At 36.9% G+C, this 22,219-nt stretch overlaps 1 protein-coding gene across 2 annotated transcripts; it reads left to right on the forward strand.

Moving 5' to 3' along the window:
- The first annotated feature begins 1,281 nt into the window (after positions 1-1,281).
- On the forward strand, positions 1,282-20,600 carry LOC306848088 (mitogen-activated protein kinase kinase kinase 14-like). 2 transcript variants are annotated; one of them, XM_079382425.1, is made up of 16 exons: positions 1,282-1,378; positions 9,679-9,910; positions 10,014-10,053; positions 10,187-10,361; positions 11,554-11,931; positions 13,294-13,428; positions 13,546-13,675; positions 13,808-13,936; positions 16,207-16,305; positions 16,394-16,551; positions 16,671-16,821; positions 16,905-17,252; positions 18,360-18,445; positions 18,648-18,786; positions 19,513-19,613; positions 19,694-20,600. In XM_079382425.1, exons 2-16 carry the CDS (start codon positions 9,688-9,690, stop codon positions 19,892-19,894), a joined length of 2,493 nt encoding a protein of 830 aa, XP_079238551.1. In that variant the 5' UTR covers positions 1,282-1,378; positions 9,679-9,687; the 3' UTR covers positions 19,895-20,600. The 2 variants fall into 2 exon arrangements, with proteins under 2 accessions (XP_079238551.1, XP_079238552.1); XM_079382426.1 differs by lacking the exon at positions 1,282-1,378 and adding an exon at positions 6,289-6,433.
- Positions 20,601-22,219: the final 1,619 nt, after the last annotated feature.

Below are 22,219 nucleotides of genomic sequence, written 5' to 3' on the forward strand. Positions count from 1 at the left end.
CAGTTGGGGGTTCGGTGCCTTGCTCAAAGGCACCTCACTCGTGGTATTGAGGGTGGAGAGAGCGCTGGACATTCACTCCCCCCACCTACAATCCCTGCCGGCCGGGGACTCGAACCCGCAAACTTTGGATTACGAGTCTGACTCTCTAACCATTAGGCCACGACTTCCCCCTTTTTTTCAGCAGGGAATTCAAACATTTCACCAATAAATGCACTGTTACAAGATATTTAAAATACAAATGTAAATTTAGCATAGGTACTAAGTTAGTATACATCATAAAGGCCTTCAATGCACAGTATAAATCATAATAGATTTAGTCATTCCGATAAGACAAAGCTGACAAATGCAGGTGTGTGAAATGCTCATTACACAAGAAGTATTTCTTGCATGTCATTTTATGGCATCACCACCAGTTTTAAGACACATGATTGGTGTGGCTCAACAAACGTCATTTATATAGCATTGCTCTAGCTCAACAAATCTTTTAAAGTGATTCTTCCCACAGCTGAAAGGCAAACACAGTTTGTTGTGGTTTTAGTTTAATCCAAAACCATAATCATAATCATAATGCATAATCTTATTCTACCTAAAATGGGGCGAGGCAAAGGAAACAGTTACGTCAAGTTGGACATGAGTTAAAAATATTCCTCAGGATTCCCAGGTTGGCTGACTGTGGCCCATTTACAAAATTATATTACTTTCAAATTTTTTCCACATCCTCTAATGGGATTTTTCTTCCTCCAACTTTTGTGTATTCTGTTTGTTTGTGCCAGTGCACCAGTAGATGGTGCTGTAGATCAAAACATTGACATTATACCACTGAAAACTGTAGATTAATGCACAGAAGATCAAAAACAAATGCTATTTTCTTAAAATTTAAATGAAAACTAAAGTTTTAACTTTGTAAAACCACTGATGTGCCTCCTCGGTGCAGTTCAGATGCTGTGAGATAATCAGTGGAAACCGTCCTAAATTTTTGAACAGGTATGAGTGGGTAGGCTATGCCGCTTTTACATTATTTCCTATAAAAATATCGCAAACTAGCTCAACAAGTGAATAAAATGAACGTTTAAAGTGTTCTACATTGAGATCCTGTAGGTTATTTTATTGCATTTTTCTCAATTCACAAAACAGTTTTGATACAAACAGCCAATCTGTCCATTTAACGTCAACTTCAACTACTTTCAGAAAACTTTACTAGTGAGCTGCCTATCTAGACAGCCGCGTGAACGCGTTTGTGATGCGCAAGCATGCTGTCTATGTAGGCAGCTCACTAGGATTTGACACGCATCCTTCGCCTTCCTGTCTCAAAGCGATCAGAAGAGCTCGACAACGTCCGACACAAGACACATTCTCCTGTCTTATTATAACAGTTAAGGTAAGGCCCCTTAACTTTACTGAATTACCCTTATAGTGTCCGTCACGAAGGCCTGTCTTTAATAGGGACACGAGCTTAATTCACTCAATTCCGTCTCCGAGGAGTTTCTCTGATTTTGAAATGGCGGAGGCGAGAAGGAGGACGTTACACGCTTCTGCCTTTCATCGTTTAACAACGTTTTATCGCTTTTCTTCATGCAAAAATTCACGAACTTTCAAAAGATTGTTGATATAAATGTCTAAAAGATCATTAAGAAATAAAGTCGTTGGGAAAATAATTTTCTTGCACAAATCTCTTGGATGTGAAATATGTAAGAAAATAAGTTATGTTTCGCTTCATATTATATGTAACATTAATTAAGTAGCCATAATATATTCAGTTGCTCAACTTTTACATTTGCCTAGAATGCGCACGGATCTACTGTAGTTCAGTTCATATACAGTATACATAAGTGGAAAAGGCTATTATCAAGTGTTTAATGTCTGTCCTCGAAAGCATTTATCTAATGCGATGGAAGTAGTGTCTTAGCAACAGCCTTTTATGTATTGTGTGTCTCTTGGTGGCAACAGTGCAGAGGGGCCCCTGACAGGTATTCAGGGGTCTGTTTGCAATGGGCTGAGCAACAGGTCCAGAAATTGCAGTCCTCGGGTCCCTGAGTTTAGACTTTAGCAGGACTTACTCAGGCCAAAAGCACCTTGTTCATGTGTGGGGGCATGGGTGAATCACTGCTTAATGCCTCAATGTGTGTGTGTTTCAATCTGTTTTTCTTTAAGGCAATACAGTACAAACAAAACTCTTTTTTTCATGTACTGGTCAATTTTGAGACTTTTTTGTATCCATAACACGTCTTCTTCTTTCAGACTAGTAGAAAACAAGCATCCAAAATACACATTCAAGTGTTTAATTGATTACCCTTTATTTATTTGCATCTGTAGATTTCAATTACAATAGACATCTTGAAAGGCATTTTTCTTAAAATGATTTTTTTCCTCATGCACTGAAATCTCCACTTCACTTCACACCAAGCTTTACAGTTTTATTCCTATCTTTATTTCAAGCTGGTTGTTCATATATTATTCACTTGGTGAAACATGGTGATTTTTAATTTATTTCTTGGCTGTTGACTATTTTCTGATTTATGGAGTGATTGATCTTATATGTCAAAATTAAATCATGAATGTGGAACCTGGATTTATCCTATTTTTTTTGTATCTATTTTGGAAATGTATGCAAATTAGTGCACTTTTAAGATATTTGCTAATTTGCATATGTAAACATAACATCTCAGAAAACTTAAGTGGGAAAGTAGGGCGATATTTATGTTTTTACCCTATTCACCTGTAGTGTCTTGTGTTAAGTTGGAAAATTGGTTTTCATGCTTTAATCAGTTTGCACTTTCAACCATCGTTTTGAATGTATAAAGTGAAAAGGCAGTAGTTTTAAGGGTTATATAACATTTATAAGTGATGGAACTTTCTATACAAACACGCACACCCAGGTGCCACATTTTCCAAGAAAACCGCGGTTTTACCACTTAGTACCTTTTGTCTATGAAGTGAAAAAGACTGTGTAATTACCTAATGTCTGGTCTTACAAACACACTCACAGTCATCGTGAAGTGGACATTCCCAAAGGTTAAACCAATGTTTTTTGTCATACACTTCAGTGGTAAAAGGCTGTTATTATACCTCTTAGCATGTGTGTTTTTCTTCTCGGCCCTGTCCTTGGCCTCAATACCACACTGTTCCTGTTTGAGCTGCCCGAAACATCCACACTTCTGTATGCTATAGATTGTTGAATCCACTGTCTGTCATTCTGTGTTTTCTTCCTCATCTGCCTGTAGCTGTGTTCTCACTTCTGCAAAAAAACTTTTGACATTTAAAAAAAAAATGCTGAACCTGCATGTCTACTTTTTAAAAAAATCTGTTCATAATTACAGGCTGTGAGTTTGAGGCACTGATGAAATGTTAACGTCCGATAACAAGTTTTTGTCTGAGCATTACAAGCCAAACCGCACTATTTCCCTGAACTGTTAATTAGAAATGACAGATGCAGGGTGTGGCATAACTCCCGGTTCTGTAGTATCCTGAGCATTAATTGACTGTGACAAATGTGCCTAGAACAAGTTTGCAGTGTGAAACTGACTTTGCAAGTTGTTTTCTCGCTTTGAATAATCTACAGACGTGCGATTATTATGTGAATAATACACTACCATTTAAAAGTTTGGGTCGGAAAGCTGTTTTCGAAAGAAGTCTCTTGTGCTTACCAAGGCTGCATTTATTTGATCAAAAATACAACAAAAAATGTCATGCTTTCCAGGATCCTTCAGAAATCAGTCTAAAATGCTGATTTGGTGCTCCAGAAACCTTTTTATTATTGTGAATGTTGAAAACAATTGGTCTGCTTAATATTTTACTGAAAACGTTTTCAGGATTCTTTGATGAATATGAAGTTTGAAAGAACAGAATTTGAAACAGAAATACTTTCTTACATAATAATTAGTCTCTTTTGATCAATTTAATGCATCCTTGCTGAATTTTTAATTTCCTTATTTAAAAAAAAAAAAAAAGTACTAACTTTTGAATGGTAGTGTAACTTCTGAAAAATGTTTTAGGCCTATATATTCATAATGAAGTGTCATCTAAGCACATTGCAACATCTAGCCTATACTAGTCCACGTCCAGCTAAGTAACACATTCAAAAAATCAAATAAAACAAACCAATAAAACATTTAATTCCTGGGGATGAACACAGAAACCAGCCTCATTATGAAACCTCATTTTAAATGGATGTCAGCTTATCTAGAGTCTCTTAAGGCTGGAATACACTACATGATTTTTGTCCAGATTTTCCACAGATTTACAGTCTGGACAAGTTGATGCTAGTTGCCAAAGCTCAGAGCCAGTCTGCAGATTTGAGTCGACTGATTCCATAGAAAATCGATGAACTTAACTTAAAGTGACAACCATCAATTAATATTTAAAGTCTGTTTATGAAGTATTTACATAGACGTTCAATGTGGAAGAGCTTAAAGAGAGCACACTGAGCTTAAATGGAGCAGCAACAATTTTTAATAAATTTCATATAATATTTATTAAAATGACAGGATTTTACTAAATAAATAGTCTAGGCTATGTATTAAGTTCATATATATTTTAATATGAACAACTATTATTAACAATATCTATGAAATTATACTTTTTCTTATTGATGTCACACTGAAGCTGTGTGATTTTCATAGTAGTTTACCCTTTAAGCTCACCTTAAAATAATATGAAACTTTTAAAAATTACAGCACTGTAAAACCACAGACCAGCACTAAACTGTCAGCTTATAATATTGTGGATGTAAAAGTGCAATCCAGTAATGCCTGTGAAGTAATATGTTAGCGTAGCACACAATCTTATACAGCTAGTCAGCTAACTGTGTTGTGTAGCATCTGCGCTATGTTGCTAAAACTATCTTTTGGATCTAATGTATTTATTTCCCACATCCAAGTTCCAGGTTATAATATGCAAAAGTCTGAACATTAATCTCTTACTTTTACAATAAGTAGTGAAATTTACCCAAAATAAAGGCATAAACATCTAAAAAATGCACATTTAAGGGGCTCCTATTTAGGTGAAAGTTTTTAGACAACTTTCAAAATGGCCGCCAGACAGTGTGAACACATGGAGACTCATATCTCAGTGTGAAATTATCTGATTGACTTGAAATTATAAGAGGTATATAGTAACAAACATATCAATTGGTTAGGACATCAAGTACGATAATGAATTATTTTTCTTTTTATAATCAGATCTCAAAAATGTAAGTGAGCTTAATAGGTACATTTACCCTAATTCATAAAAATGTTTCAGCTCCATTTCCTTCACAGAGAAAATTGTGATGTTGTTTATTTGTATCGACATACCTTTCAGCTGATAAAGTTATCTCTAACTTGAAAACCATTCATTGAAGCAGTCAAACCAGTTATAAAAAAAACAAACAAGCAAGTTGTGTAGATAGAAGTCATTTAGGGACAGTCATTTTTTTTTAGCTGCTATTTTTTTATTACATATATTTTATGAGAATTGCTTATTTTCGTCTATCATCAGCAACATTTATATTTGGATAACGTCTTAGTACTTTGCACTATACACATGCCCTTGTGTATATTTAAATTTGCACATTGAGTAGGATATTACGACAGCAGTTTGGATGTAGGCTTTGATATGAAAATCCAGTGACAAGTTACTTGACGTCAGCGAATTGTGAGGTCACAGTAGATGAGCAAGATTTGACTTTTCTCAGTTTGATGAGGTCTTCAACACACTAAACAAAATACAAATTGGACATTTTAAATGCCACTGACTGCTTTCTGACTGACTGGTTGAGCGATGCCTGCCGCCTTGCAAGAAAGAATTAGGTAAAAAAAAAAAAAAAGTAATCAACCAGAAATGAAAATTCTGTCATCATTTAGTCCGTAAACGTCTGAAACCTATAACTTCACTTTTTCTGTGTAACATAAAAGAAGATATTTTAAAGAACATTGGTTTCTCAAAACATCTTTTATTGTCCACAAAGAAAATCAGTCATAAAGGTTTAGATTAACATGAGGGTGAGGGAATGATGACTGAATTTTAATTTGGTGAACAATCCCTTTAAGATGATAAATGCTAAAAACATAGACACACATAAATGGAAACGAAGGGTTTGAGGTGGATCTATTTGTACAAGAGAAAGTTCAGTTAAAGAATAAGAGGCTATCAAGCAGGTGAAGTTATTGCGAGCCGGACTGCAGCCTCATGAGGAGGAGGAGGAGGGGAGTGCAAGGAGGGGAAATGGAGATGGAGTTCCCGTAAATCAGCTCTATCCAATCAGAGCACAGCCGCTCTCAACATGGCAGAGAGCCAGCGGGATCAATCGTCAGAGGTGTAGCTGACTAAAGGATAGAGAGAGAGTGAGAGAGAGGAGGGACCGGCTGTGATAGTGTTAGTAAACGAGTGTTTGGATCATATCATACCAGATCTCTCTTGCTTTGCTCTGTGCATTTGGAGCTGCATTTAAAAAGCGGTGTGTTTTCTTCTCTCTCTTTGCTTTTTCTTGCGTGCCTGATTAAAATGGGTGTTTTGCTAAACATCATTGATTGCAGATGGCTGTATTGTAATGGAAAGGACAGTAAGCAGCAGTGCCGGTCTCATGATGTCAGTCTCTGCTGGGGTCTCATGTTAAACTGCTCTCAGCGTGAGGAACATTTGAGGAACTTCAGGTTGCTCGACTGTGTGACTTTCTTGCAACATTTTTCCATTGCTCATGTATGGAGTGCTGTCGGATGGATTTTTATCTTCCCACAGTGCTGTGAGTGCTCTCTGAAGTCATTTGGGTGATGTAACAGCTTCTCCATTAGCTATCAAAATGGAGGATTCGGTTCCTTGCAGCCAATAAGCCTTTGGCAGCATCTACACGTATGACGTTGGTTTTAGATGGAGGCCTGTTTTCTCTTAGTGTAGAGGTATAAGAGAGAGAGGAAAAGGGAGAGTGTGGGACAGATTAACTGGGGTCATATAAAGGCTCACTGATGCAACATGCTGTAACTGCGTGAGACCTTGTAGAGTTTCTCCAGGCTGTGCAGATCTTTTCAGCTGAATGGAACAAAATACTTGCTTGTTCATATTTTAGAGTATGCATGTTTTGAAAGCATTTTGGAATAATTATCGCACTACAAATAAGTTACATTTTTCAATTTGCCTCTTTGATTCATTTTAGAAATGCAAAGTTACTTACTTAAATGATTGCACATTTATTGAAGCTAGAAAGAAAAAAATGTGGTTGCTGTTTGCTGGGCCTGCCACCACAATGCTAGAGTAATATGAGCAGATGCCAGTGTGGTTGCTAAGGTGTTCTGGGGTGCTGTGCAGTTGCTGAGGTTTTGTGAGTGATTTCGGCGTGATTCTTTGAAGTTGCTAAGGTGTTCTGAGTAGTTTTAACTTATTGCTATACAGTTGCTAAAGGCTGGAATACACTATATGACTCTGAACAGATTTTAAAATGCTAGGCATCATGCACTTACCAAGTTTGTAAACAGTCATAGATGAAAAGAAAAAAAAAAACAGCCATAATACACTAAACGACTGAGGGTCATACATTACCAGACTTTAAAATGGTTGAGATCATGAGAAACTAATCTAGTAGATGCATGACAAATGAAAACGATATCTATGTGTTCTAAAATCGGAACTAAATATCAGTCAGGTTTGTCAGGAGAGTCTGAGACTATCATAAACTATGCCATTTTCTGTGAATGCTGTCAACTCCAATCTGCAGGTAGGCTCTCACTTTTGGCGACTAGCGTCAACTACTTCAGACTGTAAATCGGAGCAGAAATCACAGTAAAATTCAAGTGTATTCCAACCTTAAGATATTGTGATTGGCACACTTCAAGGTATCATTCATGTCTAAAATACAGACCAAAGTTTAATGCTTAAGGCGAGGCGCAACATACATACTACATTCCATTAACAAAAGCATTATTGTATTTCAAAAGAATGAGGAACTAGAAGAAAAAATTTGAAACACACCTTCTGAGGAATTTGATTTGAAAATGTATCATAGACATGTCAAACAAGGATAAAAGATCTTTGATACCTCCCGCATATACCCACACTGAAGTAGTGAGAATTAGTCACTGACGTTAGGATTATGATAACAAGCTAACTTACTTTTGTAATTCATCAGAGATAATACTCTGATATAATGTTCTAAACTTTTTCAGTTCCAAAATGAGTCCTTATAGTCATACTGGTGAGCTTATTTTATTGTGGGTTGTACAACATCATCCTGTCAAACAGTGTCAAAACCATAGACTGTAAAAAAAAATGGACGTAGTGTCCGTGACGTCACTCGTAGGTTTCTGAAGAATGTTTTTGAAGCCTAAAGTGGGCGGAGCCGACCGCCGCCATCTTGGCAACGCGTCACCGCGCGTCACTCCCGGATGATCCAAAATGGGCAATGAGGCGGGACGTGGGCGGAACTGAGGTGCCTGGTTGTCTGTATATAGTATGCTTTATTAATCATGTTCTCACTGAGTTTTGTCTTTTAAAAACAGTTTTAATCGGTTTTAATTCTTTAAGCCACAGAGTTTGTATTATAGCCTAACAGTTTTCTATTGGAGGAAAACGCTTAACCAGTAATGTTAATTACAGGCCTAACGTTACAGCCAATCACAGTCTGTCGGATTCTGGAGTGTAGTTAAGTTTTAAATAAAATTATAAAGAATAAATAAATTAATAAATAAAATTACATTACAATATCACTCACCGGAAAAAATGGAGCCTAGACTTGGACGGTCTGTTAGTACAATTAACTGCACAACAAGCCATTTTATTAGATAATTTTAAGAAATAATAACGAAAAATAGACTGTATAAAACAAGCAGAAACACGGCAGAGATGTCAAGTTAAGCGGCTGAGGTAACGTGACGGCTAACAGACAGCAGATAGAGACAGCAACGTCAATCAACCTGTCACTCAAGTGGCCACGCCCTTAATTATGCAGAAGTTTAAGGCTTATTATAATTTAAATGGAGGACTTATAAAAAAATTCACCCCCCTCACAGTTGTCACGAAGGGCAAAATTAGCTATATAGACCAAAATAAACATGTAAACATGTTTTTTTTCTACTGTAAAGTTGGGCATTTTAACATGGAGAGTCAATGTGATTGACTCCCTTTTGGTGCCAGCCTCCAGCGGCTAGTCGATGAATTGCAGTTTTAATCACTTCCGTGTTGGTTTCACTAGAGGGAGCGGGAGGTTGCCGCTTGGTCAAAACACAGCAGCAGTGGTGTGAGCTGCGAAGCGCCCGCCTTCATTTTGATAAGTAGAAGGCTCATGTTTCACCCTCAGTGGCTCCTCCCGCTCCACAGATCAACCTTGAGGAGCAGGAAGTGCTAATGTGAAGAATAGAGTCTTTGTGTTGACTGAAAACACTGAGAGCAGTGTGCTCTGTTGCCTTTAGCAGTTACAAAGTTCAGGCTTTGTGACCAATCACTGTTAGAGGGAAGATTTAATGAATTTGTATTTGAAAGAAAATACCCTCCCCTGCCAGTCAGCATAACCAGCACCGGTTAGTGAAGGCCAGGTGTGTGGGATCTTTTTCCCACAAAACGGTTATGATTGAGCTGTGTGTGTGCTTGAGACAAAAAGAGAACGACGGACCATATTCATGCACTGTGAGGTTTAGTGATACACATCCAATGTTACTTCTGTCGAATGAGCAATATAAGACTGAATTGGTTTATTGAACTCTTTCTGTTTCATAGAATTTCAGGATGTTGAACCCCACACGAATTTTGAACTCCACTGTCCCGTTCCACATGGACCAAAGGGACATCAAAGCTCTTAACTGCCCCAGCTCGGGCCCAGCCTCTCGCACAGAGAGCAAAGGAGAGCTGGACAAAACTGATCATATGAAATATATCATTAAACATGGAACTGCCACCTATTCGTGGACACAGAGAACTGAGAAACAATCCATTATTGCACAGGCAGAGTGTAAGTACTGAGACTGAAACAGATGAACTTGTTTGATTTCACTGATTTGTCAGTGTTTTATCCAAATATACATTTGGGCTAAATAGTTTCTTTATTTTTATAGGTGAGTCCCAGGATTCACAGGAGTTCTGCCCCAATGGCAGGTAAAGTCTTATGTGACTGTCACACAAACGCATGTTCCACTATGTTCTCTTTTAATACCAGGAATTAATATATCACGGCATCTGACTTGTTTTCTGACATATATTTTCCACCACAAAATGGGTTGCATTCTAGCATCTCCTCCCAGTCGCTTCTTGGAATCATCTCTTGCAGTCGGCCCAGAAAGAAACGCCATAAGAGACATCGTCGAAAACGGGGACAGAAGGACAGCCAAGTGAGTGAGTCCGTGGGAGTCACCAGAGTGCCAGAACAGGACAGCGGCGAGTGCCTCCCTTCATCTCTCATTCAGGTTAGACCGATTTAACTGTAAATACTGTAATTACTGTAGAGCTGAGGGGAGGGCATTACACAAATGGGTTTGAATTCAGTAAAAGATATATTCAACGGCTTCGTTCCAAAACTTAATATGCTGCTGTTATATTTACTATTTAAATCCTCTTTATACTCAGTAAAGGGTCGTTCATGTCAAGGACAATACTTGTTCAATCGTGACATTTCGAATATTGTTTCCGGGTCCAAGCCTCTACTCGAGTGATTCTGACTCAGTGTTATCTCAACAGCCGTTAATGAGTTAATTAGTTTAAAGCATATCTGTAAGCTAAGCATTTGATCTGGACACTAATATTTTAACAATCCAGAAAAGATAAATCACTCTTTGTCCAACTGATATTTCCATATGAAGATAAAGGTTAGGATCTGATTTATCAGTAGTAGTGTAGCACAATTAAAATGGACTGTTGTTTGCTTTTGGGATCTGATAAAGCACTTGGACCCAGAAAAGGGCATGTGTGATGTCAGACAGACTTAATAAGGGTTTTAAAATAACTATAGTTGTAACATTTTAATAATCATTCTAATTCTGTAAGAAAGACCACACCACATCTAATGATAATGACAGTTGATATAATTGGAATAACTTTTAGATTTGTTTTCCAGCTAATGAACAGTAAAAACATTGTCAGTCAAAGTGAAAGTGGTGCAGACGCTAATACATTGAACATTATAGTTATTGTTCTTAGTGTGAACAGGCCTTAACTCTTTTTCATTTTTGGATGCAACTTTTCACTGATCTTATCACAATGCACCCTGGCATTACGTAATACATGAGGGATGCTTGTGATACTGCCTTAGGTTTTCTCTGTATCTCATCAGCGTAGTTTTGCTGATGTCTAAAAAGTGTTACCTAGGTAGGAAGCACACTGTTTTCCAACTGCATATATATAAAGATTGCCTGTTGATTTAAAACTAGGCTGTTGTCTCAGCTGTGTTTATACAATGTCTCAGAAGAATTCAGTGATTAGTTAACTATTGAATCAAACAAAGCTTGTCTTTAGCTCTCCCTAGAGGCCTGAATCACTTGACATAAGTGACGCATTTACAGGTCCAAATGGAATTTTTACTAATATTGATTTTATGCAGTGCTTTTCAAGTGGCTTTCTCTCTAATAGTCCAATCAACTTTGTTGTGTCCTGTTGTTTCAGGTTAGAGATCCAGTGTGCATCAGCAGCAGCAACAACAACAACAGTAGTGCGCACAGCAGCAGTGGCCTTAGCACAGAGAGGGTGTCCGTACAGGAAACAGAGGGCCCGTCGTACTCTTATCACTGGGAGTCCCGGCGGACCTCCTTACCCAGACTCTCCTCCTGCCAGAGCTACAGCCAAGAGAGCGAGGAGCTGAAATCTCCCCTGAGAACTGAGACTGAATGCCCTCTGGCTGTCACAGCCCTGAGGAACTTTGTTACAAGCGAAGATCGCTGCTTTGCATACGGCTTTGTCAAAGACGTGCTGAGAGAGGAGAGGGAGAGAGATGAGGACGAGAGAGAGGAGAGCGACAAGAATGAAGGGATCCTGTTCAAAGAGGTGATTTGAAATGGCATTTAAAACATATGACGTTGAAGCATGTTGACATGAACTCATACCGAAAGAGCGTGATGCATGGGATGTGTTCTCTTGCATGCAAAGATACAAATTTACATGCAAGTGCAAAACCTATAAGTAATACAGGCACACGCAACCTGATTCCTCTAGAAGGACAACACAGATAGACAACATAAGCTTACTAATACAGAGAGGAAGAGAGAGAGAGAGAGTGAGAAACACAAGCACACATGCATGCATGTGTACACACAGCCATAAATTGACTTGCGGTCTTGATTTCCTGTTTTTCTTGCGTTCAGCGGGGTTTCATGTTTACCTCACCAGCCTAGTTCTGCTTAGGGAGTTTCCTTGCAAAGAGAAATAAGCAAACAGTATAAAAAAACGTCTTCACACACTAACTGTGCTTGTCATGTGCTCTGAAATTAGACATTTTCAGTGGTTCGGTGGAACTGTTAAACCGTTAACTGGTAATAATGCTGCATCAGTATCGAAATGATGGTCTTTAGCGATAAACATGGTAGATACCATCATTTGTTAAAAAATCCTAAAACAAAACTCTAAAATAAGCAATTTATTTAGACATCACAACATTATAAGGTACATTATGAAAGATGGCTGAATATTTACTGCACGTCTAAGTAACATTATTAAGTTGTTTTACTCTTTCAAGAAATGAAACTTTTATTATTTTTCTAAACAAATTTTGATATATACTACAGTTCAAAACTTTGAGATGTGTAATATAAAAAAAAAAAGAAATACTTTTATTCAGCAAGGATGCATTAAATTGGTCAAAAGGGCCAGTAAAGACATTTATAATGTTACAAAAGATTTCTGTTTTAAATAAATTCTGTTCTTTTGAACTTTTTTCATCAAGAATCTTGAAAAAAATCAAAATGTTCAAAAGTTCAAAGTTTTCAAAATTGATGATAATAAGAAGTGTTTCTTAAGCGACAAATCAGTATATTCGAATGATTTCTAATAGATTATGTGACACTGAAGACTGGAGTAATGATGAAAATTCGGCTTTGCATCACAGGAATAAATTACATTTTAAAATATATTCAAACGGTTATTTTAAATTGTAATAATATTTAACAATTTTAAATGCCAAATTCAAAAAATCTATGCTTTTTTTTGTTCTAAATAAAAAATGAAAGCGAATGTAGGTGTTAACATTATCATGTACAGTATGCAAATGAAGGAAAAGGAAATCTAAATGAGTAAGGCATGCTGCTGTTTTTATATTTGTCACTATATTGTAGCATGGCTGGATAATGGTATTGGCCAATCAACATCTGCATAACATCATTTCACATCAACATCTTGCATTCCTGTTTTTAGGGGCTACAACCAGTGAATTATGAGTACAGAGAGGGACGGGAATATGAACGCTGTAGATTTCTCAAGCAGGGCTCCTTTGGAGAGGTCTACAGCATCAAAGACAAAGGCACCGGCTTCATGTGTGCCGCCAAAAAGGTATTTGTGCCCTCCTTTTGTGTCCATCTCATTATTCTGGCAGATAGCACTGCTGGCATTCAAATGCAAGTGACTGTCTGTTGATCTATGGATGCATGTGTGTGTGTGTGTTTTCAGGTGCCGTTGGTGAGTTTCAGCAGTGAGGAGGTGGGCTCGTGGAGTGCCCTGCAGTCTCCTCAGGTGGTGGAACTCTTTGGAGTGGTGCGTGAAGGTGCTTCTATCATCCTCTTCATGGACCTTAAATCCAGTAAGTGCTCAGAAGCGCCTTTGTAGACACAACAAACAACCTCTTTGTTCCTTTCTCAGTTCCTTATTTGACATCTGGTGTTCCGGTTTTCTGGAGAGATGGAAATGTTTGATGACTTTGCGCTCTCTTCAGTTTCTTTAGGACAGCTGGTGGAGGAACGAGGCCGCCTTCCAGAGGATCTGTCCTTGCACTACCTTCAGCAAGTACTGGGGGCGCTAAACCACCTGCACAGAAAGCGCGTCCTTCATCTGGACATCAAAGGTATGTCCAGAATGTGGGCTGAATAAGTTAAAAATGCCACTGAAGCATTTGATTGGTTGAGAGGGGTGGAAGCTACGTGGAGCATTTTGCATTTTTCTGTCCTCTCTTCACTAATCCAGACTGTCTCTATTTCACTTATGTGGAAAGAAGTCATGATATTTAACGTCCCCACGTTATTTATGTGGAACGTGGAAATGCGTTTTTTTTGGGGGGTTTCTTCCACACTTCCTTATTTGGGATCACAGTTCTTTGGAAACCACATAGAGAAATGACAAATCACAAGTGAGATGTCCTTAATATCGCAATATTTTCTACTAAACAGCAATTGAGATTAAATGTGGAAGAAAGTGAGATTTTTTTTGTGAAATAAAATGACCCTGTCACATTTCCACATGTATGGTATGCCACAATATCAAAACTCTGCTAAAATTACTAAAAACTTACTAAAAAATTACTAAAACTAAAAAGTAGAAATATTTAAAAAAATCCAATAATGTTTACAAAAGCACATAACACTATTTCTAAGACTTAAAATAAAAACTGAAAATATATAAAATACTAATTCATAATATGAAAAAAATACTGTAATAGTGCAAAAATAACATTGACGTTTACTGTAACTGATGGATTTACCTCCTGAGCTATAAAAGAGTAATATGTGTGCAATAAAATTGCCTCATGAATTACAGAAAACACTGTTAGCAAATGACACATTTTTTAAACAAATGTGTTACGTAAGGCCATAAGCAAATTAAAGAACTATAGATTTGCTGTTGAGGAATTTTAAGTAGATTCTAATGCTGTCTTTTGTGGCTGACTTTAGTTGTTTTTCCGGGGGATAGGGTGAGACAAACAGCACCTGTGGCGAGAGAGAGAGAGAGAGAGAAAGGAGATCAGAGTACAATGTGAGCAACCCAGGGCTGGGAATTTCCCACAGCATGACTCATGTGGTTCAGATGAGGGGGGAGGGAGAAGAGAAGAGATCAAGAGAAAGAAACTAGACACTGACTGAAGAACTGACCATATATAATGCAAATGGACACAAGAGAGTAAATGAGCAGCTTTATGTCTTTATCAGCCATTCAAATTGATAAAGGGCAGTTAAATTCAAGCAAGCAGTAAAACAAACCTTTCTGCTCTGACATATACAGCGCCATCTGCTGATTATCAGCAATTTAATCTTCAGTCAACAATCTGTGGTTTGCTATTTAGAAACCGAAAGTCTCACACACTCAAATTTGAACTTTTCCTGGAACCGTCCAATTGCCAGTTCTAGAGCAGAGACTTATGGGAAGAGATGTGCCCACTGGCAAACATATTTATTTTTTAAATACACATTGCTAGTCTAATTGAGCATGACTCAACAGTATTGCATTGTGAAAATAGATGCGATGAACCAGCCTTTGAAATGGCTTGCGCTTGTACGGGTTACTAGTTAATGTAAACTAATAGTCAGATAGCTATAGTTTTAGGCTACTGTAAATGTACAATATTAATAGCTACTGCACCCATTCTGAAATCTTACCAATAGTTAATGAAGTAATTTCATCGTTTAATGTCAGTGTACTGAAGGTTACAGAAATAGAAGAAAATTATGATCAATTTGAAGCAGAAGCACTTTCATTCTGATGCATCGAGATGCTCTTGAGGATGGTCTTGAACTTAAGCCTTCATTTCCCAATCAGAAAACCTCAAAAATGCTTGTGATATTTTGAAAGGGGAGAAAATATTTGGGGTTGGTAAGATTAAAAAAAAAATGTATTTAAAAAGAATTGTCTTATGCTCACCAAGGCTGCATTTATTTGTTCAAAAATACAGTAAAATATTGTGAAATATTATTACTATTAAAATAACTGTTTTCTGTTTTTATATAATTTAAAAATGTAATTTCTTCCTGTGATGGTGAATTTTCACAGTGTCACAAAATCATTTTAATATGCTGTTTTGGTGCTCAAGAATCATTTGTTATTATTATCAATGTTGAAAACAGTTGTGCTGCTTAATATGTTTTGTGGAAATCATAATAACTTTTTTCAGAATCCTTGGATGAATAGAAAGAACTGCAAAAGAACTGCATTTATTTGAAATATTTTATAACACTAAAAATATCTTTACTGTCACTTTTGTTCAAATTAATGCATCCTTGTAGCATATAATTAATGTATTTTATCTATAAAATATTTTGTATATAAAAAACTTATTTACCCCAAACTTTTAAATAGCGGTGTACATCACATTGTGTATTTTACAGTAAGTTGTTTTATTTTCAGCGGATAATATTTTGTTGTCAGAAGATGGGAAAGATGCATTCCTGTGTGACTTTGGTTACTCGGAGAGAATGGACAAGCAGGGGGTTAGTTATTGTAAGAGTAAGTACATTTTTTTACAGCCTTAAATATATTTCAGGTGAACATAGACACATACATAAATGAATCAACTCATTTTGTATGTGTTTAGGTCTGAAAGGCACAGAAACTCATATGGCACCCGAGATGGTGCTCAATGAGCCGCGCTCTTCAAAAGCAGACATCTGGAGCAGCTGCTGTATGCTTCTGCACATGCTCAACGGCTGTCATCCGTGGACCCGCTACTATTCCCACCCACTATACCTCAAGGTTAGCTACGATTGGAGATCGCTTAAATAAGCCACATTTCATTTTAATAGCGTTTTGTGAAAACTACATGATTTGCATTCACTAAACACAAAGTATTGTTTGTGTTTGCATGCTGACAGATAGCACAAGAGCCTCCGCCAGTGAAGGAAATCCCTCGGGACTGCAGCTCCTATACAGCAGATGTCATAAGATCAGGACTGCAGAAAGATCCAAACAAACGAGCCTCTGCCAAAGAACTCTTTGTTAAAACTGCTAAAGCACTTAAAGAAGGTAACAATAAATAACCATGAAACCCATACGAATGGCTATATTTGAAATGTTACCCAATTAAAAAGTCATACATTTATTTGCAGTGGGGGGACTTCACAGCCCCGCCAGAGGAGGAACCTATCAGAAGCCACTGGAGAAGCCAGAGAATCCAGACTCCACCCATTCAAACACACCCACCACATCCCACCACACCACGTTCTCTGATAACTCTGAGCTGCAGTGGATGAGCTCAGAGCAGAAGAGGAGAGAGAGTGATGGGGAATGTAATAAGCCAGACAAGGTAAAACAGTGGAACCGGACAGAGGAGACGAGAAACGATGACCACTCTCCTCCGAAGTCACTGTTCCACATTCAAACCACTTCACCTGAGCCACAGATCATCAATAAGACTGAGCCAGAACCAACAGTGCCGGAAAAAGAGCTGTTGAAAGGTGAGCCGCCGTCACCTGATCACGTCATATTCATAGCGGCCAGTTTTACACTGCCCTTCAGACTCATAGTAGCTATATTTCCATTCCGGTTGTGAATTTAATTTATGTGGAAAATCGGAGAAACACTCAGCAAATTGTTTCCTTTGTCACTTCTGGGAAAAATGCCAAAATAATAGAAATGGAATTTGAAGCCACTTCATTTATTAAAACACACTATCGTACAAATGTTTGGGGTCAGTAAGATTTAGAATGATTTCTGATGGATCATGTGACGTGTCATGTGATCATGTGACTGGAGGAATGATGCTGAAAATTCAGCTTTGCCATCACAGCAATAAATTACATTTTTAAAGTATATTCAAACGGAAAAAAGTTTTAAATTCTAATTACATTTCAGAATTTTTGTGTTTTTAATCAAATAAATACAGCCATGGTGAACATAAGAGACTCCTTTTAAAAAATAAATCATACCAACCCCAAACTTTTGAATAATAATATAGCATAAACAATATTTTAGATGGGAATTATTCAAGAGATTGTAGGATTTTATTTTATAGTAGTTTATGTATATTTTTATTCACGTTTTGGTGCCATTTACCATTTTTTCTATCCCATATCCCAAAATTAGCATCAAAAATATTTAGGATGGAAACTTAATGGGCCTCATTTATAAAATGTTGTGCAGAAACCATCCTACGATCATTTCTCAAATATGCGTACGGGTGATTCATAAAATGATGTGAAATCGATGAATCGCAAATGATCTTGAACTTGCGTTCAAATAAATGGTTTCAGCTCTCTGCCTTGTAAAGGACTCCTAATTAATGTCATTAACATGTAAAAGATCACCAGTCATCATCCAAATCCTTTAATTTAGAACAGCGAGTGCAGAACAGCTTACATTTTCAAAAACCTGCAGTACTTTTCCACGTCAAAGCCAGTTTTTAAAAATATGAGCTTTGGCATGGATTTAAGCGTACGCACACTCTAAGATCAAATCTGAGCGTACACTTGCTTTATAAATGAGGCCCAATATCCTTACTTGTGATTAAAGCAATCTGAACTGTAGCTTTGCAGAATGTAACACTTATGTCACTCTCTCTGTAGATTTTTACGTGAGCAGTCTTTCCCATCCTCATTCTGCTGAGCAACAGGAGCAGCTGCTTTCCACTAGAGAATACTGGGACAGGAAGGTGAGCAAACACAAGCATCAAGTTCAGAATGCTGATATGAGGCAGCCTGTAATTCCCTATAACCTGATACATGTGTAGTAAATACATTAGAAGGATATTAAGTGACGTTTAACTTCCTGACAACCATCACCTGTTGTTTAGCCAACTCAGTTTAACCAATCACAACTTATTTGAAATTCAAATTTTAATTTTTTTCTTCCAGGATTCAGGGCGTTGGTCATTCGGTCCTGGTGATGACCTTAGCTCAGGCGTGTTTTCTTACAACAGCAAACAAGATGGCCAGAGCCTCAGTAGGGACCGGTTTCCCCCTACACATCATCCCCTGCCCCGCTGCTTTGATGGTGTGTGAACAACTCCTGATTACTTTAGAGAAATGCAAAGCATCATTACATAACCAAAGGGTTGGCATGATACAAAACTGTTAGCAAAAAATGCAACCGTTTTTAAATGCTTGTTTTAAAGCCTCCTATGCTCATCAAGGCTGCATTTATTTGATCAAAAAATACAGTAAAAATAGCAAAATAACTCTTTTCTCTTTGAATATATTTTTAAAACTTAATTTATTCCTGTGATGCAAAGCTGAATTTTCAGCATCATTACTCCAGTCTCCAGTGTCACATGATCCTTCAGAAATCACATACTGATTTTATTATCAGTTGTGCTGCCTAATATTTTGGTGAAAACAAACCATTATAAATTGTCCAGGATTCTTTGAATAGAAACTTCCTAAGACATAACAGTATAGTAAAGAGAAAATAAAATATTGTGTAGCAAAGGTTATATTCAGGTTTTTTCAAGTAACTACTTATGTATAGTCAGGAAAAATTCAATTAAATCAAGAGCAGTTTTATTAATACTAACAAAAACAGCAAGTCTAGGGACATATCCCATATTTAAGCATGTATATTTTTTATTATCCAGTATTTATAAATCTGTCACACATTGGCACGTAACACCGTTAAGCTACAAGAAGTCTCGTTCACTCGTGCTGTTGGTATGAGATATTTTTAGATGACATTTATCAGGGTTATTTGTGCCATGCTCACATGTGTGCTTTGTATCTTCAGGGGTGAATGTTCATATTAGGGACTGTGACGGGAAATGCCTTCATATTCGGGAGACGCCCGGGGTGAAAGTAGGCCACATTGCAAGAGGAATCAGCGATCAGGTAAACTGTGTGTGTAGAACACATTTTATTTGCATTACTCTTTGTGTTTGCTAGAGGTTAAAACCTCCTCTCTCGTGTAGATCTCAGAGAACGTGTTCAGTCTGCAAACAGAGGATGGTTGCTTGGTGCCCCATGACAAAGCGGTCCTAGAGAACAGCCTGTTTTTGCGCTGTGTCCCAGCCCCTGACTCCAGCCACTATCATCAGTACGGACACAACCCCTGCTACAAGCTGCCATGGACCTGGAGGATCAGAGAGGGGATGCTGGAGACTAGAGACTGATCTCTCCATCTCGACATCAGTTTCTATCAAGCTTTTTGCTCCTGTCAAAGTACCTTTGCATTGAATTAGTATTCCTGAATCTCATCTGTGCCTCTCGTCAGCCAAAATTTTGAGCCATTGTCATATTATTGGTTTACATTCTCAGTATATTGTTGTTTTTAACTATGTTGCGCTGTTTAGTGAAGATCATCGCAAGCCTTCAAAGAGTCATTTACTTTACTTTTACTTACTTTACTTTTGTCATTTAGCAGACGCTTTTGTCCAAAGCGACTTACAAATAAGAAAAAGTAACTAAAACTAAAAAGTTACAACTCTATAAATACTATCTACCCACATATTTAAGAAAATAAAGAAATTAAATAAAATTGACACATGCATATAACAACATTTCAATAATAAACATATCAATGAAAAAATTAAATAAAAAGCGATACTACTATCCCTTGCCGGTGTCCCTGCCCGGTGGAGTCGCACGGTAGAGTCGATGGTCTTTACATTTCATGATTAATGGCAAGATTGCAAAGCATTTAGTCGATCGAGTATATGCCTTAAACCTTAAGCACTTATGAATTAGTTTTCATTGTTTGTACGGTTTACCTGTGGGACATAAAGATGCACATCACAATTTGAAATAATCACTATTTTCCATTCTAAGAACTGTATTTTAGAGTCATTCAATAAAAATACACAGTTTTTTTGCAGTTGCCCCATTGTCTGTGATTAATGAGATGTTGAGTATTGTGTGTGTAAACATTCCACGGATGATCTTATTTCATTAATCATTTGAAACTAGTAAAACTAGTAAGCTGAATAAACACATTAATTTTAGTACTATTTATTATTACTTTAAATTTTTATTTTTATATTTTGAGCTTAATTTTAGTTCAGGTTTTAGTAATTAAAAAAAAATCTATTTAGCTTTATTTTTATTTCAGTTTGTGTGTAAGAAAAGTTACTATTTCAATTAAACACTTAACCTATAATTTATATAGATCAGTGACCTAAACTAATGTCAGTTAGTTGTCATGGCAACATTTCTCATTTTTATTTCAAGTTATTCATCTAATGTTTACATTGTTTCAGCTTTTAGTTAACAAAACAATAGTTTTAGTTAACATTAAAAACATTGCATTACATGCAATCGGAATTTTGAACAAAAAAGCTGAATTTTTTTCTCATGATTTTAAAGATATTTTCACCTAAAAGCTGATGCTTAAATGCTTCCAAATGTTTTTTCAGACAACTGATTTTCCAGAGAATGAGAGAAATTTTTAAAGCATGAATTGGTCCTAGACAGTAAAGGAAAAACAGCTATCAAAGTGTCTAGCATACATGTGAACTTCATTAATACTGTTAGAAATATCCCAGGATGCATCTAATGAAGCCAGAAGCTGAGCTACTTAAATATTATATAGTTTTTATTTAACATTTTCTACATAGTAAAGGATCAAAACTAGGAAATTAACTTATTTTAAAATATGACAATTTTAATAGAGTAACTGTTTCTCTACCAAAATCAAAACACACACTGTTCTGCCTCTGTTAGAGGCTGTGTACAATTTATGATGGACATTTGCATTTACCAATATTATATTTTTGTGATACTTTAATGTTCTGTATAAGTTTATTTTTGCCTGCCGTTATTGTGTAAGTTCTTGTGAGGACTCTTATTTTGACGGGTTTCCGCGAGCCACAGAAAGCAGCAAACTCGTGACGCAGCCATGTGTGACACATTTAAATTAATCCTCCTCCTTCTAAACCCTGCCGAAAGCATTGGCTGTAAATTCATTTAAATCATTAATCTGTCCAGTTTATACTGCAGAAGAGTATGTTCAGTTTAAAGGTGATATAATCAAAGATGTTTGTGATTGCCGATCACAAATTGCACTATTGCCCTGCATTGAGAATGCCCATAACTTGCTTCTGAGTTAGCGATGTATCTGTATACAATTTACTTGTTAAACTGATAAGTTTGTTACACTTTTGATAATTAATTTTCTATATTTCATTTCATTTCATTTTACTCGGTTCAATGGCCGCAGAGTTTGATTGTGTAAATCACACATTGGACTATTAAAGGAGCAAGGTGCTCATATCCTGGCTCTTGAACAGAGTTTGGCTTGCTGTTTATTTATATTATACGCTAGGAAAGCAAAACGTATAAAGAGAACAGTACACACACCACACATTTATATTGAAATACATAAAAACTATTTATTGTTTCATTTTACTGCTTACAAAACAACCTGATGGGCTCACACAGCAGACAGACTGCCTTAGGGTGCACAATTTTATACCAGTTTACAAAGATGTAGAAAAAGATGA

The sequence above is a fragment of the Barbus barbus genome (assembly GCF_936440315.1).
Source record: "Barbus barbus genome assembly, chromosome: 3".
Taxonomy (NCBI): Eukaryota; Metazoa; Chordata; class Actinopteri; order Cypriniformes; family Cyprinidae; genus Barbus; species Barbus barbus.